This window comes from Electrophorus electricus, chromosome 1, assembly GCF_013358815.1.
Source record: "Electrophorus electricus isolate fEleEle1 chromosome 1, fEleEle1.pri, whole genome shotgun sequence".
NCBI classification, from domain to species: Eukaryota; Metazoa; Chordata; class Actinopteri; order Gymnotiformes; family Gymnotidae; genus Electrophorus; species Electrophorus electricus.
The window spans coordinates 2,500,471-2,527,789 of record NC_049535.1 but is presented as its reverse complement, the minus strand read 5'-3'; the positions used below and the strand labels follow the sequence as shown (position 1 = coordinate 2,527,789).

At 44.8% G+C, this 27,319-nt stretch overlaps 4 protein-coding genes across 13 annotated transcripts in view; 2 read left to right on the top strand and 2 right to left on the bottom strand.

Moving 5' to 3' along the window:
• The first annotated feature begins 45 nt into the window (after nucleotides 1-45).
• Nucleotides 46-4,046, top strand: lyve1a (lymphatic vessel endothelial hyaluronic receptor 1a). Of its 2 annotated transcripts, none has more exons than XM_027011391.2 (6): nucleotides 46-1,254; nucleotides 1,522-1,687; nucleotides 1,779-1,918; nucleotides 2,224-2,427; nucleotides 2,533-2,611; nucleotides 2,817-4,046. In XM_027011391.2, the coding sequence occupies exons 1-6, from the start codon at nucleotides 1,173-1,175 to the stop codon at nucleotides 2,980-2,982; spliced, it is 837 nt and encodes a 278-aa protein (XP_026867192.2). In that variant the 5' UTR covers nucleotides 46-1,172; the 3' UTR covers nucleotides 2,983-4,046. The 2 variants fall into 2 exon arrangements, with proteins under 2 accessions (XP_026867192.2, XP_026867184.2); XM_027011383.2 differs by having other exon boundaries at nucleotides 2,814-4,046.
• Nucleotides 4,047-4,231: 185 nt separating this feature from the next.
• ampd3a (adenosine monophosphate deaminase 3a) lies at nucleotides 4,232-12,956 on the bottom strand. 6 transcript variants are annotated; one of them, XM_027011348.2, is made up of 16 exons: nucleotides 12,862-12,956; nucleotides 12,270-12,335; nucleotides 9,155-9,377; nucleotides 8,564-8,741; nucleotides 8,262-8,427; nucleotides 7,827-8,046; nucleotides 7,599-7,728; nucleotides 7,305-7,499; nucleotides 7,079-7,210; nucleotides 6,812-6,975; nucleotides 6,585-6,711; nucleotides 6,300-6,463; nucleotides 5,770-5,890; nucleotides 5,348-5,521; nucleotides 4,779-4,889; nucleotides 4,232-4,693 (listed from the first exon to the last, which is right to left on the bottom strand). In XM_027011348.2, the coding sequence occupies exons 2-16, from the start codon at nucleotides 12,322-12,324 to the stop codon at nucleotides 4,517-4,519; spliced, it is 2,337 nt and encodes a 778-aa protein (XP_026867149.2). In that variant the 5' UTR covers nucleotides 12,325-12,335; nucleotides 12,862-12,956; the 3' UTR covers nucleotides 4,232-4,516. The 6 variants fall into 6 exon arrangements, with proteins under 6 accessions (XP_026867149.2, XP_026867163.2, XP_026867154.2 ...); XM_027011362.2 differs by lacking the exon at nucleotides 12,862-12,956 and adding an exon at nucleotides 12,578-12,831; XM_027011353.2 differs by lacking the exon at nucleotides 12,862-12,956 and adding an exon at nucleotides 12,505-12,572.
• A 3,254-nt stretch (nucleotides 12,957-16,210) lies between these two features.
• adma (adrenomedullin a) lies at nucleotides 16,211-18,766 on the bottom strand. Its single transcript, XM_027010587.2, has 4 exons — nucleotides 18,640-18,766; nucleotides 17,955-18,067; nucleotides 17,717-17,833; nucleotides 16,211-17,540 (listed from the first exon to the last, which is right to left on the bottom strand). Exons 2-4 carry the CDS (start codon nucleotides 18,065-18,067, stop codon nucleotides 17,231-17,233), a joined length of 540 nt encoding a protein of 179 aa, XP_026866388.1. The 5' UTR covers nucleotides 18,640-18,766; the 3' UTR covers nucleotides 16,211-17,230.
• Nucleotides 18,767-21,076: 2,310 nt separating this feature from the next.
• The window catches only part of sbf2 (SET binding factor 2), a 73,735-nt gene continuing 67,492 nt past the window's right edge, over nucleotides 21,077-27,319 (top strand). For all 4 annotated transcript variants that reach the window (XM_027012619.2, XM_027012601.2, XM_027012611.2 and 1 more), the window contains exon 1: nucleotides 21,077-21,212. In XM_027012619.2, the coding sequence (XP_026868420.2) occupies nucleotides 21,158-21,212 (55 nt within the window). In that variant the 5' untranslated portion in view covers nucleotides 21,077-21,157. The remainder of the gene's footprint in view (nucleotides 21,213-27,319) is intronic.

The window sequence follows — 27,319 nt, the reverse complement described above, 5'->3', positions numbered from 1 at the left end:
TGAATGTTTTTTATACTTGTGTATTTAAATGTTAATAGACAAAATTAGGAAATTCATGTCAGGGGCCTTTCCTTAATATGTTCTAACAGATTATATACTATTCCATACTGTATTCCCCACTGCCTATTGTAAACATACACTTAAAGTAGATATAGTTCTAGCAAACAGATCTGGCATGTAAAGATGGAATTTTATGCAATATAAACCATGTGGTACATGGTACAACACTGTGCCAAATGTGGTATGATCACGTAGCTGTTATGCACTGGGTCTCGGCCTTCTCCAGGCTGCTGCTGTTCTTGGGGCACGTGCAGTCTCACTCTTAGGTAATACGCAAACATCAGCAGTGAGCAAAACAGGCAAATTCATTCCCATGGAATAGTTGCTGACTCGCTGATTATAGGAGAGGAATGACTGGCTCATTTTTTCCTGAGCTTCGGTGTCATTTTGCTCTACCAGAGGGATCTAGCGTGCGTGCGTGCGTGCGTGTGTGTGTGTGGAGTGAAGATGTTTTCCTGGAAGTGGAACATAGCAGTGTGTCAGTGAAAGATCACAGGAAAGCAAAGGAACATAGGACAGGAAATAATTGTTCAATATGGTGTCAAAGCTAAATGGAAAGCAGTGCATATCCACAGTTTCTCTTCAAGAGCTCTGGGAACTGACTTCAAAAATGTTTGTTTACCGTCCTAAAGAGCTACATCTAATGGTCCTTTCCCTCCGCCCTGTTCCCTCAGTTGGACCTGTTGTGCTTTAGTGCTATCTAACTCAGAGTTCAACATCTTGGATCTGAAATATTGTAAAACTCCTATAGTGTACCGGTAAAAATATCTTTACATTTCTTGTTCACATACACTCTAACAATGATGTTTTGCACAGTTGACTGTTTTGTAGAGCGCAATCTATCAACGGGGCCTGTTGTCATTAGTGTGTGTTATCAGTGAAGAATCCAGCCTGGGATGGGCTCCCTGCTGACCTCATCAGCAACGCAGTCGCTCCTCCCGTTTCCTCTTCCCCCGGTACTGTGACCTTGTCGTGCCACTTCATAGGGGACATTTATGAAATAATCCCCCCTCCTTCCTGCACCCTGGGGGACAGAAGCCTCGCTATAAGCCTTCTCTTGACATTTGGAGCTACGTTTCATCGTGAAGCACTTGGAGCAAAAAGGCTCCAACATGGCAAGAATCACAATGCTCTTTCTTCTCCTGATTCATTTAATCACACCTGCTTTGCTTATAGAAACTGACCAGATCACAGGTAAGACGCCTGTACTTGGGAACTGTCTTCTTACTCTAATAACAGCTCAGATTTACCTCTATTGGTTTGCCCTTTGCAAAGTGCTTTAATTATGATTATTTGACAACTTTGCTTTAAGTAAATATGTTGGGATGACCCCTTAATTAACCCAAACCAAGTTGTTGGGTTTTTTTTTTTTTTTACATTTTGAAATTCTACTATCCTATTTAGCCATTTTGAGTGTTTAGGATTCAAATACTAGGGTTCTTACCCCTCTTTGGTGAACAGTTTACCCCGGAAATGGCACCATCTATGGTGTATTTCACGTGGCACTCCGAGGGGCCTATGCGTTCAACGCCTCGGTAGCGAGAAGCGTGTGCCAGCAGCTGAGCGTGACCATAGCAGACAAGGCACAGGTGGCGGGTGCTTTGCAGCACGGCTTTGAAACTTGCAGGTACAGACCCAGGAGTTTCACTGTCGTTCGATCCAGGATCTGCCGGGGAGAAATCACACCCTGTAGGCTGCTCCTCTTCTCTGCTCTCCAGGTTCGGATGGATAAACGAACAGGTTGCGGTTATTCCCCGAATCGAGCAGAAAGTAAACTGCGGTCAGGGGAAAGTTGGAGTCATCACATGGCGTGCGCCTCTTACCACCGAGTTTGATGTCTTCTGTTTCAATTTAACAGGTAAACTATAAAATCTATTTTGCCTGTCTACAGCCGTGTATTATACCAGTATGTGTGTCAGGTCTTTGACAGCTTGCGCCTTTTGTCCAAAAATATATAGAAAAGAGTGTAGTGCTGATGGGGAAAATGGGAAACTTGGAGTCTGAAATTGTTCCAAACGGATTTTCTGAGGTGCTTGAATGTAACGTCACGGAAGGGAAATCAGCGGGATGCACCTAACCAACGTTACCCAGCCTCAAAGCTGCTGAGAGGCTGGGTTCAACTGCCATATGTTGTGCCACGTTTTATGTATCTGTCACCTGCAGATTTTGAAGTGCAAGCTGAGATGACCGCTACGCACGTGCAGCAGAACACGACGTACGCGTCCCGGTCTAGCGGAGTTCTTCCAGAAACTGCTCCTCCTGCCTCCGAGTCTCCTCTCTGGAGCGCCACACCCTGTCCCTCCTGCTCCCCGTCCTCCCCGCAGGACTTGGAGGACGAGGCTAGCGGCCCAAGCCTCACCCTTGGAGGTTGGTGTCTTGAGCCATGCAGCTCTCAGCTGACCTATACGCTTGTCCATAAACGCTGTGAAACAAGCTCGCCTGGAGTCCCTCACCTGTCTCTCTGTCTCCTAGTCGTCCCCGCTGCATTTCTCATCATAGCCGTCTTCGCAGTCCTGCTTGCTGCCGTGGCAGCTTTTTGGCGTTTCAAAACGTAAGTGATAATCTCGTCGCCCTAATCAGATTTATTTTAACAAGTGTGATAATAAAGTCTGTCCTTAAAATAATGATTTATTCTTAAGTTCTAATGTTATGTTACATCCTATTCTATATTGTCAGTATAACAGTGGCTGTGGCACAAACTAAGAGACATCTGTGGGGGGGGGTTTGTGTTTGTGTGTGTACTGTGGCATCAGTAGCCCTTTAAGCAGTGGGGAGCAGAAAGAGTGCATAGAGGCCCAGGTGCACGACAGCTGCAGCAGGAAAAACGCAGAGGAGCCTCAGTCCAAGGTGCAAAACCACAGCGTGGAGAATGTGACCGAAGTCAGGGTAACCTCCGGGAGCAAGGGCGGGAAAGCCTCTTAATGACAGCTCTTATCAGTCAGCGACCAGTCATCGCAGTGGGCGCAGCAGCAGCTGCTTTAAAAGCTATATTTATTTTTCTCTACTTTTGTATGGATTGGATTTGACTATAAAAAACATTAGCATTAACCTTAACATAAATGGTGTGGATTTCTTTTATGTTTTGTTTAGCTTCAAGCAGAGGCATGTGCTCTGATGAACAAATAGCACTACATAAGAGTACAACCTAAAGTGCAAAGAGGGTGCAGTGCTCTCGCATGCACACATGCACGCGCGCACACACACACAAAGGCCACCAGAACAACAAACTACTTTCTCTCAGCCAAACATGGTGGTCTTACATGCAGCGGGGATCCATACAACTGCCACAGCAAAGATGATTGTGTAAGATCACTGTAGACCTTTGGCATATATTATTATTAGTTACATTTATATAGTGCCTTTCTTGAAGTCAAGGATACATATGCATATATATTTATTTAATGCAAATGGTCTCGTTTCACCAAATCTTTGGTTTATAAAGGACTTCTCTTTTTTAATCAATCATTCTTGAATGATTTATTATTCGCTACAACAATATAAAGAAACGCCAGTGCTTTTTTGACTTATTATTCATGTACAGTTTGATGGAAGAGTATATCCATTGTATAACTTTATATACAGTATGTGCAACATTTTTTACCAGTCGCTAAATTACATCAGACGCAGGTGACAAGCTTATAGGGTGTTGAATAAATACATCTCCTATACATCATGGAGTATTTCTATCAACGCAGCATGAGGCATATTGTTGTAGTCTTTCAAGTTCCCTCAGCTCATAGGATCCTAGGCTTTTAATCAACTAAGGTTTTGGAGTAATTTCTCCTGTGCTCATATTTTTAACGTACGGTGGCCTTCCTAGATCATTGCAGGACAATGAAAGATTAGAAACATGCCTGATCCCAGGTGGAACAGCAGCTATTCCACCTCTGGGTCAGCAAGTATCATTCAAACAGCTGCTAAGCTTTATGGTTTTATGAAGAATACATATAATCAAAAGGCCACAACAGTACAACAGTATTGTCCAGTCTAAAGGCCCCACGCGTACAACATTACATTCCAAATACACTACCAAAATAACCGGAAAAACTGAAAACCGCCTGCCTGAACGAAAGTCTTCTCCACATGTCCACAAGGGGGCACCATTCCCCAGGCTCTGTACTATATTACCGCCTCAAGTCCTGACTTAAATCTCCACCCCCCCCCCCCCCCCCCCCCCCACCTGAGGCTCAATGCATAGGCAAAAAGGTACACAGTCGCTACCTTCTTTGACATGGAAGATCTTGTTGGGCACGGCACAGGTTTAGGTTCTCTAAATCGTCCCCCCTCACCTCCCACCCCCCCCGTTTCATTTCCCATCACCAACCTGAGTGGCAACGTCAAGTAATAACAGTACCGTGGTGAGTCCAATGCAAGCGATGTCATATAAAAAGAAGCATGCAGGAGCGTGCACGCGGGCTTAGAGGCAGCCGGCCCAGCCGGAGCAGGCACGCCACCGTCATTGCCTCCGGGAGCCCACGGCCTCCGACTTTACTGCATCCACCAGGAAGCTGAGCTCGTTGCACAGCGTCTCATGCCGGTAGGCCATGCGGATCTGCGCCACGTTGGTCCGGCGGATGTCGTTGCCGTCAGGCCCGTCTTTGAGGTAGCTGGCCCCGAGGAAGCGCTTTTTCTCCTGGAGGGTGGACAAGGACCTTCAGCACACACACCTATGGAGATTTCTGATTGGCTGAAGGCAATTAGGGCCTGAGGGGTGTTACCTGATGGGACAGGCCACTCTGCAGGACACTGTTCCTGGCAATCTCGCACAAATCGCATGTGCTCAGCTTCCACAGCTGGGCGGCAATGGCGTACTCTTCCATCAGCGCTTCCTGCAGAACACCACGGGCGCCAGCATGGTCAGCAAGCCTTCGCACACACTCCAGCCGCTTTATCAGAAAGCTCACTGGTTGCTTTATTATTAGATCACCAATCTCAAGTGAATCATGTGCATCTTGTGGCTTGCATGGATCGCTGGACACACCAGACCTTCAGATGTGTTCAGAGAGGCAGACCACCCCCAACACATTAACACAGTAGTGTGTGTAGAGCTAGTACATGTTTACAACATCAGTGTCTGTGCCGGGTGTGGAAAAATCCGACCACTGACAAAGGGCTAGGGGACAGCTGGCACAAATGATCCATGGCAACAAATGGGCTTTAGGCTCATAAATGGCCATCAGCAAGGAGGACATACAAAGCAGGTGTTTCTGAAGAAATGGCTGGTGATTGCGCGTGTTTGTCCGTGTGTGATCACACGGGCCCATGCACAGCAGCATGCGTGCCCAACCTTGGTGTAGTGGAACTGCATGGGGTCATCAGTAGAGAGGGACACACACAGGCCTTTGTGTAGGAACTCTCGCAGTGGGTTCTTGGAGTACTCCAGGAACAGGCTGTTGTTGCTAAGAGGCGACATGGCAATAGGTACTTGGGCTAGGTAATACAGGTACTGCAGCACAGGACTCTGAGAACGAACACACACACACACACACACACACACACACACACACACACAGTTACCTACAGTATAACATGTTTGTTCCAGTTACCTCCTCCCAGCAGGTCATTTTTAGCATCAGGGGGTCAGTGTCACACGGCTCAGCTCTAGCTTAGTCACTTAAACCAGCAGCACTAAACCAGCATGCCTGGCTTACAGAGAGGCAGACAGCGCCATGGCACGGGGCTGCATGCAGGACACGCCCCCAACGTTACCTTCTTCAGGTTCAGTCCGTGGGAGATGTTGTCTGCAGTGAGGAAGGCCGACACCAGGTGGGTGATGGAGCCAGCCTCGCCGCAGTGTGGGCGGAACTGAAAGGTGCTCAGACCCCGCTCCCTGTCAGTGGAGACACACACACACAACCACAACCATTACCTTGACTTCTTTCTACAAGAAAGAAAATTGTTTACAGCAACTTCAACTGTAACTCAGCACACATGTGCTACTGATACGAGGGTATTTATAGAAGACCTGATGCACGGTAGGTCTCAGTCCCATGAAACTTGAAACCCATTCTCCTCGCGTACCCTCCAGAGATTATTCAAAGTGCCCCTGCCTAAGCCCTGCAACACAACGGCTTCTCTTTACTGGAACAATTAATGAGAGCCCTAGAAACTCGCCATTAGCAGAGGGAACATTGCAGTCAGTTCCCTGTTTTGACAGGTGATACGATATCTCCTTCCCCCTAATGGAAATCTCCAGTCTGGATGTGTTCCAGAACCGAAGAGCCGAGAGCAGCACTTACTTCCTGAGGTTGTTGAGCACCATGATGTTGGCGTACATGTGGAAGAGGTAGTAACTGTAGGGGGGGTTGTCGTCTGTGTTCCAGCACTCAGGCTTGGGGCTCTTATAGGAGAACATGTGATCGCTGTGCTTGGACTCGTCATCCACGCTGTCAAAGCCCGTCACCTGTAAGAGGGGAGACAGTGCCGAGCGGGCGACATGGAGGGTCCACGCGTCACACTCCAAAGTCCGCGCGTGCACTTGTGTTCAAGGAAAATCACACCGACTGGCCATGGAATTGACTCACATATTTAAGAAACACGTGAAGGTGTTTGTGCTTCTGTGGATTCACTGTGGCCTCAAACAGGGGGAGGAAGATGTTTTCCAGCATCTTGGCAAAGTTGGGAACCAGCTTCCGTGACTTAAAAATGTCACTGCAAAATAAGAAGTTGCAAAATTTGACATTTCAAACCTAAAGGCCCAGGCTCATGAGACTGAATGAGGTATGGGAATCTACAGGTCTGCTGCACTTACTATATTCTAGGTACCTGGATAACCCAGCGCAAGTTGGGGGAGTGTACTTTATGCTGAATGAACCAATGGGAAAGGCTCTCCCACTCCTCAGGGGCACGGCCATAGATGGAAAGGCGGGGCTCAGCATACTGGTATTTACTCTCCTTCAAGTCATAAGCAACTTCCTGTCAGTACAGGAAATATGAAATAAAAAATTTAAAAAAACACACACTTGGTAAAGTGAAGAGTAGGTTGCATCTGAATATGATTAATAAAGCCTTCTTATACCTTGATCAACCTGGCAAAGTATTCTCCCTTAATGTGGTTGTCAGTTTTCAGGTAGATTTCTCGTAACTCGCTCGCTCCCACAGGATTGTATTTGGAGTTGAACTTGTCAAAGCGGTGAAACGTTTGCCTGCCCTATGAGTGGTTAAAGTCAACACACATCAACATCATGGACAGGAGAGAGAGAATTTATGCCTTTCAAATGCAGTACGCCCTCACAGGCACTCACAGCATGGACATCTAGCGAGTCCACTGTGAGATGGTAGGGGTCCATGTTCAGGTTATTGAAGACCTGTTTGAGGGTGAGTTTCTGTCCAGCCTTCTCCAGCACCACACGCTCCGCGTCTGTCTTATAGGTGCTCTGGATAAAGGTGAGGAGATGTTTCTGGTTCATGCAGGCTGCAGCATGGATGTGAGTGTCCACCTGTGGGCAGCCAACCACAAAACACCTCTCAGTAAAAACAGAACCAGGCAGGTCTGAATTGGGTCACAACAAAATTAAACCCCAAGTACTGAGTCACACCTTCCTGACATTGTAGAAGTCTCGATGGGGAACACCCTTGAGTTCTTTAAGCTCAGCCATTTCATTGAGCATCTCATGCAGGTAGAACTTCGACGCAAGGAACTTAAGCCGTCTGTGGCAGTACGTCTTTCTACACACAGAAGGGGTGCATTATGAACATTTCAAAACTTTTTTTTGGTGCATGTTTATAAACTGAGCTCTTGTTTGCCTTATTTTTAACACACTCACGTAGGACCATCAGCAATCATGGCCAACACGTGACTCAGATCGATGGCGAACGTCTCCAGGTCTGGATAAGGGAGGCAGCAGGGTTGGTTTATGCGGAGGGCTTCGCTGTTGTCATACACGTATATAATCCCGTCCCTCATTTTCAGCTCGTAGCCTAGGTCCTCAGGGATATTCTCCATGCTGTAGGGGTCCTCCCCCTCTGGAGGGCATGGACAGATGTCTGCAAGTGATTGGATGGTGGATGGTTGAGTCAGCGGTGTGAAACCAAAAGGAAAAAAAAAAAAAAAAACACGTAAAAAAGATTTTTTAAAAAGGGATGAAATGGCTGCCAAACACGTTGGACATTATTATGAACAGCCAGATGTTTCATGAGAAGCAGGGGGAAAAAAATAATTTTTTTGTGAGAAACTTTGGCACAATGCAAAGCGGACGTACCTGGCAGGACGTCATCTTCCTCTCTCCATTTTGTGTTCTCGGCACTGCGCAGGAACTGGGCCGTGGTCCGGGGGAAGCGGTGGTAGGCCAGCCTGGAGTATTTCTCCCGGATAAATAAAGCTTTCAGCAGACTTTTGGCTGCTTGCTCGTAGTCCTCGACTGTGATCTGAATCCAGGCAGACAGTAGCCCATAAACACTCATCGCCTGGCCAGATCCTTCACCAAGCAACCCGCTGCATGCCAGTCATACGGGGAAGCGAACCCCAACCCATCCAGTAGACTGAGGCAGTTAGGAAGCTCACCCCTGCACAGTAGTCTCCACTGATGGTGACTCTCTGATACTCTGGGAAGTTGTCCGGGACGGTGGTGGCAGCGGACGGAGAGGGCAGGAGAGGCGCGACCATGGGCCGAGCCCAGTCCACGCCCACGGAGATCTGTAAGGACATGGACTGGGACCGGATCATCTTAAAACTCTTCTTCCTGCACATTCAAGGAAAATTAAATTAAGTAATCGTTTCTTTAACTGATTGAGCTGAAAAAGGGTTGAAAACCTTTGTTTTCTCAAAAGACTTAAAGCCGTTATAACAGTAAAAGGTGCTTCTAATAAGTCTGAAGGGTTGCACACATATGCAAGCAGCGTTTTCACCGTTTTTTAAATGATATGCTGTTAAATAATTTATTTTGAAGAATCTCTCTCATTGACTTTCAAGGGGTCTGAATACTTTTGCAAGGAGCTGTATAAACCATATACATCATCATTTACATCTAGTCCCAGAGGACGAGCTCATGAGAATCAGAGGAGTGGGAGAAACACATGTCCGGGCTTTGGCACACGTTCCAGGGCTGGAGTGTTGCCCACACTCCCACAGCCCTGCCGTTTTGGCCGTGCTGACCTTTTGGCGCTCTCTTCCGACTGCTGCTCCGCGAGCTCACGGAGCAGCTCCCTGTCCTTGGCCTGCCGCAGGCCGATGGGGCAGTCCTCAGGCACAGTGTACATGGAGAGCGCGTCCTTGTTCTCTTCGTCCTTCAGCGCCGACGCGTACACCTTCTCGGCCAGCAGGCGGACCTCCTCGTCCACGTCGCTGAGCGTGATCCTGGGGAACCGCCGCGGCATGTCTACAGAAAGACAACAACGCGGATCATGGCCACCACCATTATAGTGGGGGCTTCCGACAGTGACGCTGTCATGGCAACGGGACAGTGCGCTTCAGTTCGACCTCTTACGGTCCTAGTATTCAAGTCTTAAGAAATAGTCCTAAACAGAACGATTTTAAATGTGCCCTTAAATTAGACTCTAATGTTTAGCTGCTAATTAACCTTTGTAAAACCGATGCATCCTCGATGGACGTGTAGCTCCATTCACGAAGGCGCCCATCACCGCATCGTCTCCAACAAGCGTTTCCCAGTTTTAAAGCACATTACTCAGAAACAAGGCAGCCGTAAACACTGCTGCACGCTAGCTCCTCACTCACTGCCATTCTCGTAATCATCCCTGTCACTTGGATTACCATTGTTATATGTTTCAAGGCTCCTAACAAAGTGATGGCTGAAAATAGCTTGACGCTGCCATGTGGGTTTCCAAGCCAGAAGCACACATGGAGAATTCGCACTGTTGGTTTTCGGGCCAAAACACAGCAGGCAGCGAACATCCTGCCCTACAAAACCCCGAATGTCCCCGCGAGGACTGATCCGGTATCGCAGGCCCTGCTATGGCTGTGTCCCTGGTCCCAGAAGCAGGACCGGCTCGGACAGCGGCCTCAGCTGTGTGTGCAGGGTGCCAGTCCCGGGCACCTTCTGTTAACTCCAAATGTCAAGGTTCCCAGTCCTCCCAGCACTTTTAAGAAGCCGGCATTCCAGTCGGGCACGAGCACCTCGCTCCCGCTGCGTCACCCAACAGCTGCACATCCTTCACACAGCACACAACAGATGGGAGGCAGGAGGATATAACAGGCCGCCTGCAGCCCACGGAAACCGTGAGGGCTGCATGGGGCTCTCAGAACGCCCCTCAAGGATAGTTCACCCCCGCCTGCTCCGAATGGCGGCTAATGAGCTTCAGCGCCCGCTAATGCCGATACACAAAAAAACTAACCCGTTTACTCCACTACAGACGGAAGCTGGGGTTCAGTCAAGTACATGCAGATGGGTCATGACTGCAATGGTTTTTAAGTCTCTCCCATGATGACCACACTAGTTACTATCCCGGCCATGGCTTAACTCACACAGCCACTCTGGAGAAGCCAAATAGTGAAACCTTCGAGCTAAACATAAAAAAAAACTCAAAGAAACTCTGATAACACTGATAATGGCATTAATGAATGAATCCTTAACCAGACATCCCCATGCCGATCATCCATACCGTCAGTTTCTGCTGCCTCAATCTGTTCTCCAGCCGTGCTCCAAGCGTAGGCGTGCGCAAGGTCGCTGGGGTCCATTTCCACTCTGAGACGCAGCTTTGGGGCAGCGGCTTTTGTTTTCTTGCGTGAACCTCATCCGTCTCTATTTTAAGAGGCTAACGGCATTGCGGTCGGCAGAGCCCACTAATCCTGCGAGCATGTCACAGCCGCCTGTCAACAGAGAGCGCGCCAACCGCATGCGAGAAGCCTCTCCAGAGAGCCCTGTGTTCTCTCCCCCCCCCCCACACACACACACACACACACTCTAAAGCTCTCTACTTTTTTTCCTTGGATCACCAGAGCTCCGTGCTGAGCTCCAGACCCTGTCGGCTCCACAGTGCTGCCCTGGTGCCTGTCCGAGCTCCACCCAGCTGCTGCCACCAATCCCCGCTCTGACCTTGGACAGGGGAGCGCAGTGCTGCATCGAGAAATAAGTAATCCCACTGGCCCTTAGCAGGACTCTGTCTAAACCCCATCATACGGGGAGCAGGTAACAACTCATAACCAGCACCACATCAGATGTTTGGCCAGTTTGAAACTGAGGATAAACGTGCCAAATTTGTTTACAGCGGCAAGCGCATGGATTGTGCCCTCTCTGCCCGAATCCTCCCACACAAAGGCCTTCCTCGTCCTCTGACCTCCTGGAGCGCCTCGACCTGCCTCTGCCTTTGACTGCCGACGTGCACCAATACCACACCCTGCAGGGTCATCTGCCCAGTCTCCATGACCGCACTAGGGCTCCAAAACAGCTCTCTGTTCGTCCACCAGCTGATAGCCAGCACATCTGCTGTGGCCTTCGTCTTAACCTACGGAGCCACATGGTACTCTGACCATGTGCAGTTCTTATTACCTGCTACCGGAGAGACTGGACAGGTTTTATCACGCAGAATAGTAGTTATGATTGTCTTTTCATAAGTCATAAAAAAGAAAGAATTCAGATTCAGTGTTTTCACATTCATTGATTCATTCATTCATTCATTCACTCTCTCTCTCTCTCTCTCTCTCTCTCATCGATCTCATTAAGTGGAAGTTGCAGATCAGATGACTGGGATGAGCAATTGGAACTTTATGGGCGATTGATGTGATACTGGTTGGCTCTTAATGGTCGATGGGAGGAGAGATGAGACCACCACTTTAGAAAGGCAGGATGGCTTGTCCTCAGTCTCAACGCCTGAATGGACAGTAACTGTCCTATATAACAATGACTGGGATAAATTAACTACATTTTGACTTCATCACCATATTTATTTGTGCATCTTAGTATGTTGCTCAATTATTCACAATGCAATGAGCAAACATCTCTTCTCTATCTGAATCTTACCTCTTTCCCCACAAGATTTTCTGAGTTATTACCTTCTCTACAGAATTGGCATTAGAAACTAACCTCCAACTGTGCTTGAAAGGACACAGTGATCTAATCCATACCAAGTCTTTCTCCCTAAATGCTATTTTTAAGAAGCCCACGCTAGGCAAACCAGGAACAACCTACATTCTCTGTTGCTTCCTCTACGCAGTTCAATCACGTACAGGCTAACCAAAATTCACGATTCAGTATCGGACAGTTCAGTTTATCCTTGCAAAGGCCAAAGGAAAAGGAGAGACAATGGAATCTTACCGCTGACTAAACAGGGGCTGGACAGCCGCTTCACCAGGGGGGTGTCTCTGCTCATTCTGCTCCGCTCTGTCAAAGAGAGGCAGAGATGCACCGTCATGCAGTGTGACTGCAAGAGAGAGAGTTTTCAGGAAAACAGGAGCAACGCAGACTTTTCACGCGAACGCGTTTCCATGGTATCCACAATCGCATGCGATAACTGCTACAAAAGATTGACAGAAGTACACGGATGACGCACTTTGGACGACGGATAAACAGGATCACTGGAGGGGCACGGCGCGCGCGACGAGCAGCAGGATGCGCGCGCCTACCTCTCGCGACGCTCAGCACGCCACCTGCATCCTCCTCCGCGAGGCCGTACCCGAAAGAAAACGTTCAAGTTCTCTCAAAGGGAGGGGGGGAAGGAAGAGAAGCAAAAGTCGCTCACTCCCGCCCCGATGCGGTGTGTCGTACGGAGCCCTTCACAGGCCAAGACGCCGCTGTTAACCACGGCAATGGAAAGCCGTAGTCAGCTCGCGTCAACACATCAATCTGCATATTATGCACATACATCGTGCATACTTACCCTAGGCCACGGTTCAAATAAATTCAATACCTTTAAATACGCAGATAGAGATGAATTAACATTGCACTTGATCGACTGTGGCACCGGACACTGCCGTCTATTTGCAGCAGGTAAAGGAAGCGTGTCGATGTCCGACTTGCTTCATGCGCAATAGCTGGTTGCGCATCTCTCAGCGAGAGAGGCTACTTACAGCAACCGCTTTAGTCATCTCTCTCCTTCAGTCTTTTCATATGCGAGCGCTGTGTGCCGTGGCTCAGACCTCAGCCTGACGCTTCTCTTATCTACAAGTCATAATTAGGTTCACTTCCAAAGATTTCAGGATTAGTGAATCTGCTCTCGTTGGTGATTAAAACTTTAAAGTGCACGACGCTCCCCTGTGAAGATCGTCGTAATTGACGAAGGATTTATGGCGTTTTTGCCCCAAAGCGCATAAACCTCAAAAATATCTTTGGGACAAAGTGTTGAACAAAAACCCAGTTACTACTTGATTATTTTTTTTTGGTTTATAAAAGTAAGGACGTTTTCCTGAACGTCCCAAAGTACGAGCTCTTATATTGGAACCGCCTTTCAAACTAAGATCGAAATAAACAGTAGAGGAATCAGATCCTGTATATGCACATCTACTCTTAAGATATTTTTTAATTCTGCCATGACTCTATAGGCCTAGATATATTTCACTTGTTCATCTTTCCTGCTAGGAAGAATAAACTAGACAAACTTCAGCTTATCTGTCATGCAATTACCTCAATAACAGGAAACACATTGAAAATGAAATAGCCCCATACAACGTGAAACATGCACAGAAAACACTGATAGGGCACAAGAAACTACAAGCCTGATATATGTCAGTATACTAATGTCAGTAGAGCTACTTCTATCTAGCTAGCAAAAGCCCTTTGCTATAGTCAGGAGGTGATGACATCTGTGGTTTGCAGTGCTTAGGTCACTTGGTCATTTTTGGAACTGGCAACAGAAGACTCAGAGCTTATCTGCCCATTACTCCTCGGTGTGACAGCATACAGATAGCAGAGCACAATGAGGGACAGGAGCACTCACCTCTCGTTACAGTGCAGCTCGCACGCACGCACTGATGTAGTGCACATATGGAGCAGGGCAGCTGTTCCTGGATCAGCTATTCTCAAGTAACTTGAGTGTGTGTGATCTTGTCACAGCATTTTTTTTTACCAACATATACAGGTGATTAACTGCTGATTTTATAATTTCTAGAGATGTATTGATATTGTCTAGGGTCAGTTATCCATCATCAGTTGTGTAACAGGATAATACAGTAAACTACTGGTGTGACTCTTGAGTCAGAGTGCTGGGTTCATGCATCTTGGATGACATTCTCTTTGGGAAAAAGATCTTGGAATAGCTTTGTGGTTATTTTCTGAAGAAAAAAAGAAAAGAAAAACATAATGAGTTTTCTGAGAACGGTTATGAGGCCACAGAAATATCTGCTGCAGTGGTAAAGTACCTAGGACAATCATCACAAATGATTTAAAGTAGAAGACCTAAAAAATAGTTCAACTATCCAAGCTCCAAGCTCCCTATAACCCACTTCTCAAAATGTATGTTTAACTGCATTATAAACAGCAAGAATGAAAACACTTTCACCTGAAGCTCTGCTCTTCGTGTCCATGTGAGAAAACTTGCAGTATGAGCCTTGCAGTATGAGCCTTGCAGTATGACACAGGGGCTTCAGTATGACACATGGGCTTCAGTATGACACATGGGCTTCAGTATGACACATGGGCTTCAGTATGACACATGGGCTTCAGTATGATACATGGGCTTGTCACTGGCTCTTTTCTCCTTGCTGAGCGTGAAATACAGCAGGGTCTTTGGTTCTTCAAGCTCACTGGATGATTGGTCTTTCTTCTCACAGATCAATGAGTAGTTTTGGACTTATTCTATCATGGCTTAAAATTAGTTGCATGAAAGAAAAACAGAACCTCCCTTTTCATCCTAAGTTGACATAATTTTACATTAAATATGCAGGAGTATAGCTTGATGTTTTTGGGGGAGGTTTTTTTTAGAACAGTTTTGGCATTTCTAGTCTAGACTTAATACAATTCAACTCCTAATACAATTAGGAGAACTGCTAAAAATCACTGTTGCTTCTTGCCTGCTAGTAGGTTTAATTGAAATTGTTCATCTGAAAATGGAAAGTACACCCACCACCCACTTTACCTTGTAACTACTATATATATATATATATATATATATATATATGAAATTCATTGAGTATAAAAAAATGAGATGGAGCTAGCACGACAGGGGGTTTTACCATTGACTGTACTGCGCCTGAGGTTTAAATATAGCAATGGTCCACTAGATGGTACTCTAACCATAAAGATTTTAAAATTGCCAACCCTGCGTGGATATTATTACCATGGATACCTGGTGGCTAGTTTGTAGGAGTCAGAAAAGAGCTTCAACGAGCCTACCTACTCTTCCCATCTGCTCCTAAAGATAACATCCCAGAAATCTACTACTCAAACTATGACAAAGTCATTTAAATAAAGGCCAAAACTGGCCAAAGATTTCATAATAACTGCTTCAGACATTATAGGTATGTTTAGGCTTTGGCCTTTAATACCAAAGCTTATGCAAAACTTAATAGTAAAAATGTGTGAGATGTAGAAGACTATTTGTGGATAGGGCAGGCTGATAGAAATTACTGTCCTTTAGTGGTTGCAAGCACTATGGAAGCAAACCGCTATCAATCCTACTAGAATAATGAAATCCAAATGCACTGAGGAAATATTAAAACTTAAACTGCATGTAGAAAGCCACCCCACCATGGGAAGAATCCAGCTCAGAGTAAACAGACAGAAAACTGAGTCTCATTTTTCTGAAATTCAGTGAAATCAGGTCTGTTCCAGCAGCGAGCAGCATCTGCATTTATTTTGCATGGTTGTGTTTATTGCTGTAAAAATTATTCATCTCTTTTGGGCTTTCCCCCTTAAAACAGCATGTGTGCGACAATAAAAGTGCATAGCTGAAGTTCCTTCTCATTAGAGCAGGAATGATAATGATGTGTTTAAGACCAATGTCCCATGGTGCAGCCCTGTAGTACAAAGCCCTTTGCTCTACATCTCAGAGGAATGCAATGCAGTTTGACCCTGGGCCTCCCCCAGAGAGCCGCATCCTTGCTGGCTGACTGTCTGCCTTCCATCAAGTGCAGTACCAGGCCGGGTAGGACTGTAGCCTCAGCTCAAAGCCACGTTCGGGTCGTGCTGTAAAATTAAGCAGCCAAAACATATATCAGGTGCTCTCTCCCGCCACACTCGCAAAACAGGCTGCGGAGAGCCAGTAATATTTTATTACCCTATCTTCCACTGGAATGGAACAGATGACATCTTGACTACACCGATTTTGATTGATGCAAAGTTTATTAGATGACAGCATTACTCGTACACACAAAATTAACCACATTTACAAATATATTATTATGCACTCAGAAACACTTATTCTATTACCACAGTTTAAAACATATGACACAAATGAATAATAAACAACATACATACAATGCCCTTATTCTTTTTTTCCTGTACAAAAATAGCTCTCTTTAAGTAGTAGAAAGTAATATAAAACAATTAAATAACAATATCTAGAGATTTTGACATATATACATATATACTGTCAATAAAAAAATTATATATAGATTGCACATATCTCTATACACACAATAATAATGTTCAAGTACAGTACAATCCATAAGGACTGGCAAAGGCATTTCATATAATCTAATGCATTCATCTTGCATACAGTGTCCATATTCATGGTTTGAGACAGAAAACAGCTTTATCGCTTTATTCTTAAAGTCCATCTCTCCGGAATCATCACGCTGCGTCTTTCCCTGTTGAATTAGATGGCTTTAAGTCCAGAGGTTATTCTGAGAGAGCACATGGAAGTCACTGGGCACACAGATTATTTGGATCCCATAATCCCAATGAATAGTCCATCTGAGGAGTAGTGAGAGGACACTAATGGTTCTGTCTTGCGAGAGGAGGTTCGTTCTTCGGACCAGTGTCTATGGCCACTGACCCGCAGGTAAGTGCAGGGACCGTACACTCTCAAGGCCACCTGCAGTGCTCCAGTGCCCCACTACAGCATCTCTGCCTCTCCCCGCTTCTCGTCTCTCTCTCTCTCCCTCTCTCTCAGTCCCTGTCTCTCTCTATTTCACAGTGCTTGTGGAACAGCTGTTGTTTTTGTGCTCTAGCTTTGGCGACGCCTCCAGCGCGACGCTACTGCTCGCTCGGCCGCTCGCCTCGGAAAATAATGTGCCGGAGAACTCTTGGCAGGAGTCTGAGGCATGAGTAGAATTTCGGATTTGGACGGCGAGTCTCTGCTGCCGCGACCCCTCCTCTCCCCCAGGGGGCGCTCTGCGCTCTCACGTCCGTCTGAGCAGCTCCTCCAGCTTGGACAGCCGCGAGTGGGAGGCCGCGCTGCTCCACGACGCCCGCACCCGGCCCCCTTCGCACTTCAGGGACATGCGCCTCTCCGGGAGGGACCTGCGGCGCCGCCCGTAACCCCCGGAGCCCAGCTTCTCGATGGGGGCACTGCTGATCTTCAGCTTGTTGTTGAGCTGGTGCAGGCGGTAGGCGAGGTCGTGCACCGTGCAGGTGCCCAGCGAGCAGCCAGACTTCCGCGACAGGTTGACAGAATTCTTGGAGCGCTTCGTCCGTACGCTGATGCCAGTGCTGAAGAGGGCGAGAGAGGGAAAGAGGGCGTTTATTCCTGCTCTGCACCCCTCACTGCATTTTCCTTCCTTTTTTGTCAAGCTTAGTCAATTTCGCTGAGCGTCAGATGCGATAAGATAAGTCAGCAGTTTTGTGAAGTGATTTTTATGAAGTGTGGGACTCATGAGTCTTCTTACCGGGAATGTGGAAGCAGGGTGTCTTTGACATCCTCAGGTCTAACAAACTGCCCAGGCTCTGCTTCCCTCAGTGCAGACAGGCTACTCAAATCCCTTTTTGTCCTCTGTAGCCATACACTAATCAGAAAGGGGGCAATGGAATCCATTAGAAATGACACAAAACAAAACAAAATAAAACAAAACCAGCCCATCGCTTGTATGATAAGGTATTTTCTAAATCTCTGTGTGCACAACTCACCTTCTTTTTAGAAGCTGGCTGAGGTCGAGTTTTGCACTATCCACACTGTGCACCACAGTAGCCAGCAGACAGCAGCAAAGAAGAGACATAACAATCGGATTCATTTTTGACATCTATGGAGAAAAGAAAGGTAGAAACATTTCAATCTTTCAGCTTAAAAACAGCCAGAAATGCTCCTCTTTAGTCCACCTGCATAGAGCAAGATGTGTACACAAGAGTCCAAAAGCCAATCAATTTACTCCCATCATGTATTTATTTAATAGGGGAGGCAGGGTCATACTCTGTGCAAAGTAAGTAAACTGACAACCATTTTTCAGTCACCTGGCCAGCGGGAACAAGGATAAAGGCTAAACAGAGTAACCAAGTGCAACAGAAATGGGTGAAGTCTAATCTCCATGTATAGTCTTCCCATTACACCTTCTCCGGAATTGAAACTTTAAAGTCAAAAGGCAATGCTAAACTGCTGAAAACATTCTGTCTCATAAAATCTTTTAGGCTGGCACACCAGGAGTCGCTTTCTAACAATGCGCATAATGGTATGAGCTGAACTTCTTATGTAACAAGCCAGACAACCTATTCTAGTCAAAAGGCATTGCAGCCTTGACCTAAATAGAAGGCAGGAACAAATCCTCCAGCTGCAGGGTGAAGCACCCCAGCCCTTAGCTTGCAGCGAGAGGGTCCGTACCTGTGAGGCTGCGCAGGTCGCTTAGGTCGACGAGTCTCGTAGGAGTCCGTGCGGTGGAGGGAATAATCCAAGGTTCCTTCGCTTGCTGTTTGTGCTGTGAGGCAGCTGTAACACTCGGCTAATAGTCTGACTCGCCACGCCAGACGTGAGAGCATTTATACTGGAGATGGGAAGGAGGGGCTGTCTAACATGCTCTCATCCCCGGCACCCCCCCCCCCCGCCCCCCCCCCCCCCCCCGCCCCCCCGCAACCCAGGCCTGTATTTCCTCTCTGCAGCGACACCAAACATCAGTGAGATCATGAAGCACCTTTTTTTCTTTGCTCCTCCTTTTTTCCCAAAGCAAAGAATATTCCAGTTGTTCTATTGTAAAGATCATATGGCAGGAAGGTGTTAAACACCAGTTTGTACATGTCCTTGATTCAAAAGTCAAACAAAAACTAAACAAATAAATGAATCCTCTGAGAGACTGGTAACATTGCTCATGCCTCAAATATTTGGGTGGGTAATACAAGTGAATGAACATGAGCGCCCTCTAAAATAAGGACAGAACAAGAAATCTGGATTTAATTTTGAAGTAATTACCAACATCTTCAAACTATTTTAGGATTGTAACCACAGTGTATCGTTTGAGATAATTATACCTGCTACAAAAATAGGAAGACAAATGAATCATTTTCTCATATTCTTACAGATGGTTTTTTTAGCTTCTCTAAATGCTTCAACTTCACTACATTTCCTAGCATAGGCTATCCTAGATAACCTTTGAGGGTTACTAACTTTTAACCTTGATCTTACACGACCTGTACAGGTTTATTGCATTTAATGGTAGTATGCCTTGTATTCTGGAATCTTCTCAATCCTAATGGACATTAGGAGAAGGAGTCCGTTTTCTTATCTTGCTTTTACGGATTATCGTGTGCAAATTATCTCAGATAAAATGGCCATCTAGGGCCCTATTAAAGTGCACCAAATACATAGCACTCCTACTCTCAACATGTCAAAGAGGAAATTACCTTATTACCAAAAAAGACATTTTACCACATACTGAAAGAAAAGTATAATGTGAGCCATATGGGTTAAGACAATGTCAGAGCAGGTCATCAAACAGATGTTGATTACAAGTCTCAGGGGAGTGTTTTTTTAATGCCTTTAGGATGAGTTGTGGCCATCTCTCTTGTCTATCAAAACCTTGGTGGCGCAGACACTAGTCTGTGACTAGTGAGGTTATGTCTGTACTTTGCATAATGATTTTTTCCTCATGTTTTGCAGGAACACTGATGTTGGTCAGCATACTGTAACCACCTGTAAAGTGCTCTTTGTACTGTATGCATCTTCAAAAACTGACACCTATAACTGAGAATTAGATATGATTAGGTGTAATGGACCTGTGACATAAACTCATTTACGCTGTACAAACCAAGTGAGTCATTGATCCTATCAAATGCAAGTATATCATTTCTGACCTTCAGAGCTGATCAACCGATTATGACCCCTGTGTGCATCACTTGTTAAGAAGCATTGGAATTTCCTGCAATTGTTTTATCTATTCTATGACAGGCAAACATGGGTCTGTACAAAAGAATGTGGCACTCGTGGGTCAAGTTAGAGTGAGCATGTGATGACTGTTTGGCCATGCTAATTAGCACCAGATGAAGAGCCATCGCTCAGTATGTCACTGGTTTATCCTTGTATGGAACTAATTGAGACATTTCACAACAGGCTAACAACCCCAATGAGGGTTATTTGTGAATCAGTCCATGTATGGCTATTTTTATTGACTCAGTATGGTACAAATATGAAAAATAAGTTGAATAGATTTTGAGAAGGATCCTGTTCAGGTGAGGGGGCCCTGATTTGTAGACATGAAATGCAGGGTCTCAACAGACTTAAAATGGTGGTTGAAATTGGGAGTGTGACTGTGAAAGTTCTCATTGCTTTCTTGATACTGATCAGTTATTTCAAAATACTTTCTGATGAGATTTGTTAATTTCCAACGGTAATAAATGTGTTAAATTGATATCGGCGTCCTCACTCATGACCTATTTATGTCTGATGAGTTCGAGTATTTATTTCCAAAGTCAAGACTGTTTCCCGGTTTGGTGGAAGTTTACTACTTATTCGTCAATAATGTTAATTTGCCAGCATACCATAGGGTAGCTGGGAGCAATCCTAAAACCGGTGATCAGAAGTAGCCTATAAAGTGATCTCTTTCAAGGGAAATTGCAAATTTTACAGGAGTACAGTCTAAGATGGCAAAGTCAAAAGTAACTCTCTATAAACACGTTACAGAGGAAGCTTCTGCACTTCAGACATGTGTTTCTCCTGGGTGCATGCTGCGGGATATCCCGATATCCCAGTACACGGGAGTCCAGGGTTTTCTATTTGTAAACTCCACGGCTCACGCCCACACCGCGGCTTCGCGCATGCGCACCAGCATCGCTCGCGTCAAACATGGCTGTGCTTCTGAAGAAAGAAAAATGTTGAATTGTGTTGGAAGGATTCGAAAAAAAGGGCAACCATGGCTAGATTGGCTGACTATTTTATCGTCGTTGGATACGACCAAGACAAGACCGGTGAGTTTTTCACTCGTATTTCCCATTACCAGGACTAGCGGAGCTGATATTTCTGGTCGCTCAGGCCGTCAGCTTTGGCTGCGCTAAGCTAACAGTCGCTATCTGAGATTTCTTCCATCAGCTTGGGGACACAAACTCCGCTGGTTTTCCCCTTCACAGCATTATGAGGGGGAAAGGAGCCACACACTGGTCAGTAACTGGGGTGTGTGTCGTGTGAAAGGTAGGCGCTGGGTTGTACTGGAAACCCTACGGCGCGATACGGATGATGCTGTCAGCTCCTGTGGAGAGCAAAAGGCCACTGAAACGCTTTCATCTTACACTTGATTTAGGGATTTATTTTAAAATCCCAACCTACTTGTGATTAACAGCAAAATACTGGTTGGTACTGATGCCGAACATGGTTTAAACATGACAGTTTTTTTTACTGCTTCAGGTGTCATATTGTACACGTACATTCAATTACCCTCCTATTTAGGAGATTCTCTTCATTTTCAGGCAAATCCTACACTGTTGACTTTTTTAATGAATGCATTTTGTCCTGTCTGTGGTCACTGCGTATTCCCTGTTCGTTGGATCAAACGGATTAACCCACAGCGAAGTTTCCCGTTTGCAGCATTGCAGGCCTGGTAAGCGAGAGCGCTTCCTGTGTTGTGGAAAGCGGATGCGTCCTAACCCGGTGAAAACCGGCGCGATTACAGGTGTTGCCAGACGAACTCTGGGCTTTTTATGAGCTGTAGTGCTCTGTTCTGGTACCTGGGGGTATACGAGTTTTTTGAAAGTTGTAATCTGTTCCTCGTATCTCGATCACGTGGTGTATACTTCTTTCCCAAAACAACAAAACTTTCTGTGAAAGCTGAAACCCTAGTGGCTGAACAGCATTTGGCTAAATGTTATTTTAGACACATGCACCAAACTGGATTTTTGCTAAAATTACCCCCCCGCCCTAATGTCTAGGTTATACAAGCTATGTCATAGAATATTTATGACCACCTGTTATTCCAGACCCCATTCCTGTTGATGTGGAGCAGTTTGCTGTCAGTTCATGGAAAACTCTGCATGTCATTTGGGCTGTTGGAATGGTTCCTGCACATTTTGCTTTCAGACTTGATTTTCTCAAGGTCCTTTCATACACAGCAACTGAATAAAGTGACAGTATCCCTTAGAGTTTTCACACTGATGCATGGAGAATCAGTTCTCTCAGTCACTTCTCTTTAGGCCCTTGTAGAAGCACTACTCTGGGCGAACATGGATGTTCCTGCACTCACAGGCTTTAGTGGGCCAGCGGCCATGGCCTCCGTCCAGGATTCTCACTTAAAGAAGTGCCTGTCCTGCAGCTGAGATGCTGGTGTCGCTTGCTGCAGTGTCTCACAGACCAAAGGACAAACGACTTTCTTGTGCCGGGGGGACAAATTGTGCCTGGCATCTGTGGGGCTGGCTGTGGATTCAGGTGTCTAGCTCATGTTAGTCCTTAGAACCATAATAAATAGATGAGGCTTTGCCCAGATAGTGCCTGTTTGTCTCAGTTTCCAGATGCTCGGGAAAAGTGGCAGTCCCACCGGACCGTCACTTCTTCCTTTTTCCTGCTCTGTCTCATCTGCTACCGTCTACATGAATGATGTTGGTTGCTGATGTTTGGACTTTGATCATTTAGCACGGCATCCACATCTGCTGGTGGCAGCTTGGAATGAGGGCCAGTGTGCATAACATTCTAATTGTAAGACTGTGGGTGATGAGGGGCAAAGTCTGACTATATATCAGTTGTAGCTCAGTGGTTAAGGTACTCGACTATCAGAAGGTTGATAGTTCAAGTCCTGTGCTTGCTAAGTTGCCATAAGACCTTTAATACTCAATTGCTCATATTGTACACAGTCATAATTGTAAGTCACTTTGGATAAAAAGCGCCAGCTAAATGGCATAAATGTAAATATATCATTTCCTAGGTACCTATAAGGAATGAAGTAAAAACTTTGCTGTCTGTTGTAGGTAGTTGTCCTTTATGATGATTGAGTGGTTGTGTTTTTGCAGACGCAACAGTAGAACTAGAACAGAATTTAAATTCACCCACAAATAGTATGCTGTGGACTTCCCAAGGTCTTGACTTTGTTTTGAAAGGCCACCGTCCCTCAGTAAAAACATCAATATGTTTTTGAATGAACAGGAAATGTCACACTGTCCTGAGAATAGTGTTTAAAAAGAACTGCAAATAATCAGTCATATTTGATATAGACTCAAGGGTTATGCCAAGAATTTAAAAATAATAATGCAATAAATCTTTTTTTTTTTTTTTTTTTTTGGCCTATAGCCATGTGATGCAGGCTTACAACGACTAAAAGAATGGCATCCATGTATGTTATCCTGTGTTACCACATTTTGTTTGATGTATAAATTTTAGAAAATGTTGAGTATATGAAAGTTCAATATTGCTTACTTTTGCATTAAGATCACGGATATTTTTCCTTAGCTGAGGTGGAATGTTATGACTTTATTGGCTGTAAATTCGCCCCCTGGCACATGTTGCTCAGTAAATTGGAAACAGAGGAATCTGATCTACCACTTACATCCCAGTCTATTTGACTAAGATGAAACGGTCTGCAGTACAGTTTTCAGTGCCCCATTATTTGACAGCTGTGAGCTCTTGGCAATGGAGCAGTGCCAGAGTTTAAGTATGGCTTTAAACATTTTCAGTTCGTGTTATAGACTCTCCTGCTCCTTGCATATTTTTCAGTGTGTGCTTTTGACCAATTAAGTTTGACTCTTGATGTTGGATGAGTGTAGTTTAATAGGTGTTAGATGGATGTAGCTTTAAAAAAAAGTTTTGTCAGCACGTTGTAAAAAGGAGGCCGTTTTATGAAAATGTCTGGAAAATGTAAAGATTAATAAGCCTTCAAGAACACTTTTGCTCAGTGGCTATAAAGGAAAAAAAATTTAAACATTTGGTGTTATTGCTGTAATTTGACACCTTTTCTTTGCTAGAATCACTACTCATTATGATTAAAACTGGCTTTTCCAGAACTTTTCCTTTCTGCTGAAGCAGCCTTTCCAATAGCCGTGAGTGCTGATAGATTGTCTGGTTATGTTCTCTTGCAGAGTAGATTTCAATAGCCAGGATGACTGGTAATTATTAGCCATCTTCATGGCAATGTCAGTGGTGCCCAGTGCAAATGTGTGACAGGTCCACTTGCCATTGTGATGTTCATTGTATAGGATTCAAGTGGCATTTTTGTATTTCTTGTATAAAAATATAAAAATAAATTAAAAAAAAGGAGGAAAATACAAGGAGAGGAAGAATGATTGGAAAGTATATTGTAATTGCAACATAATATAATACAATATAATTACTCCCCCCTTCTGTGCAGTAATGTGTAGTAATAATAAGCTATGTATGGCTGTTGCCTTCTGTCTACCCTCATATGATTGTGGAAAAGCAGTTGAGTTGTAACACTAGGGTCCTGCAGTGTCTGGTGTAATATTGGGCTGTTTCACTTTCAAGATGCGACTAGGCATTGTGGCTTACAGCCATTATATTACACTAAAAATCTAATAAGTACATTGGCTGAGTGTAGAGTCTCATTTTTCCCAGTACAGCCTTGAGTTGTGAACCTTTTCATAGATCATATTACTCAGTGATGAATAGATGTGATTTGTTCTCAGCTTCGCTCATGCTTCTCATGAGTCTTCCATGTACAGACAATGGAGAGAAAACCACATTCTGACCCACCTGAAGCATAAAGGCAGCAGGTTAAAGATTAGGGAGGATACTATGTGGGCAGATGGTGGAATACCTCAAACAAATTGCAGGGGATGAACTAAGAGTCCTGTATGCCACACTTTTTGATATGCCAAACTGAAAGTTGAAGATGATCTCAAGACTACTCTCTCGTCCCACTTCAGAGTCAGTTCTAAACAGGAAACACTACCCTGCTGTAGTAAACTGTAGTCATACTAATAACACACAGCTGTATGCATTACAGGACCTATGACACGCTTTTTCCTTAGACATGGCTTCTGGAGAGACCCCATCAGTTATTCCAGAAACTGTTTGCAAGGCAGACCAGACAGTGTTGGCAAGGATGGCATGGAAATGTTTGCTCCCCCCTTTTATTTACAAAAATACAGAAGGATAAAAGTCGAAAAAAAAGACTTGTCAGGGCACATCAAAGCATTTTTTATTATTGATGTGTTTTTACAGATAGAAGGATGGAATATCCTGGAACATGCCATTATCCTAGATGTAGATGAGGGCAGCATCACCCCTCCTGCAGAACTTTGCATTGGTATGGAAAAGCATTTATGGCAAGGATCATCCTGAAGTTGTGTTCAGCAATATGTTACTATCTCAGCAGATCAAAATGTAACTCTTGAATTCTCTCGGGTTTTTAAATGATAACAATGCATGCAAGTGTTTTCAACTTTTAGGACTGAATTCAGTCCCGATGGTGTTTGTCTCTTTCACTGGATTGAGTGGTCAACCACTCAATCAGAATAAAGTCACATACAAAATCTTTAACAGACAAATCATCACAAAAGATGATTTTGTAACCTTGTAAATCTCCGTAATTTCCATCATTTGTGTAATTAACCAGTCCGCTGAATTATCACAATTCCTACCATCATTAAACACCTTCTGACCGATGCGACAATCAGAACCCAAAGTCAAGGTTGCACTGATTCACAGTTGGTTGGTTGACCTACATAAATAGCTCTCACTGAAATATGAGTTGATTGTAAATGAATTTAATAGTCACCAGTGTCACAGAATGGTTTTATATTTGTAAATATTTTTAAGAATCTGGATAATTTACATAATTGAGGTTTTTAAAATAATAAGTCAGGGGAAGCAGAAAACAGGGAAAATTATATATCAAACAAGGCTATGTAGAAAGCAAGTATCATCTGGTGTTCTGGGACACTAAGGTACTTCACTGTATTGTTACATCCCAGCTCTCATTATACCTGGACCACAAGAGTAGATCCAGTATAAGGCATATATATGGATTTTCATCTGAAATAGACAAAAATGTGTACCGGCTGGTCTCGGATTTTATGGGCTGGGTTGAAAACAGGTGGCATGTACTGCTTTGTGCTTTGATGCAGATTTGACTCTACAAAGAAATCAAATCCATGGTTGTCTGATTTTTAATTTTTTTATTTTTTCTGATCTTTTAATTGTTGTCTGTCTCAAGTAACACACATCAATTGTTAAATTGAATTTTTAGTCCTGAGTTGTCTATTGATGGACACTGTTAATATAATATTGCTTGATCTTGTTGGGTGAAGCCTAGCATTCATCTTACAAAGATCTAGACTGGTACAGTACATGACGCTGGTACTCGGTTAGTTGAAGCTTCCAGGTTTCAGCATCGCTACACTTTTGCAGGCAGCTTTTTAAAACTAACATGTAGTTCTCTGGTGACCACATGCATGCTAGTGTTGGGTCTTTAAAACACATGGTCCTGTGCCAAAATACATCAGGTATTTGGAGACCTTTCAGGGGGCTTATCTCTTGTTTCAGATTGTTTGGTTTAATTGCTGACCTGATCACACTGTTGTTATGGTCATGTGCACTGTGTTGGCCTGTCAGTCCTGGTGGGTTGAAACTTTCCACTAGAAAAGACTAATGAGCAGTCCAGGTTTTCTGAAAGCACCTTAGTGTGCTGTTTCATGTTCTGTCCTTCTTTGTCCTTCGGAACAATCTTGGATCTGTGCATCTCTCCCAGTTTTTCCAGTTCTATGGACCGCTTCCTGGAATTTGGGTCTCCTGACATCACAGATTTCGTCATCTTTGATACCCTTTTCCATGCAAACATATTCTTTGCATGGATATCTCCATTTTAGAACATGGTGTACTCTTGGGATTGGATGGGTGGCTATGGAAACTCACTGGCTGCTGTGTCAGGCTTTGGATTTTTTCCTATTGCACAATAATGATATAGTGCGGAAATCAAACTGGCTATTGAAATATAGATATGTCAAGTGAATGTTTGTTTTTTCCAAAAGCTCACCTTCAATGAAGGTTATATTGGAGGGATGGAGAAGAAGCTTCCAACTTTTTCTCCAGAAACCCACCTGTCTGTGTGCAGTGCCAGGCCACGGCAGGTGTTAATGTG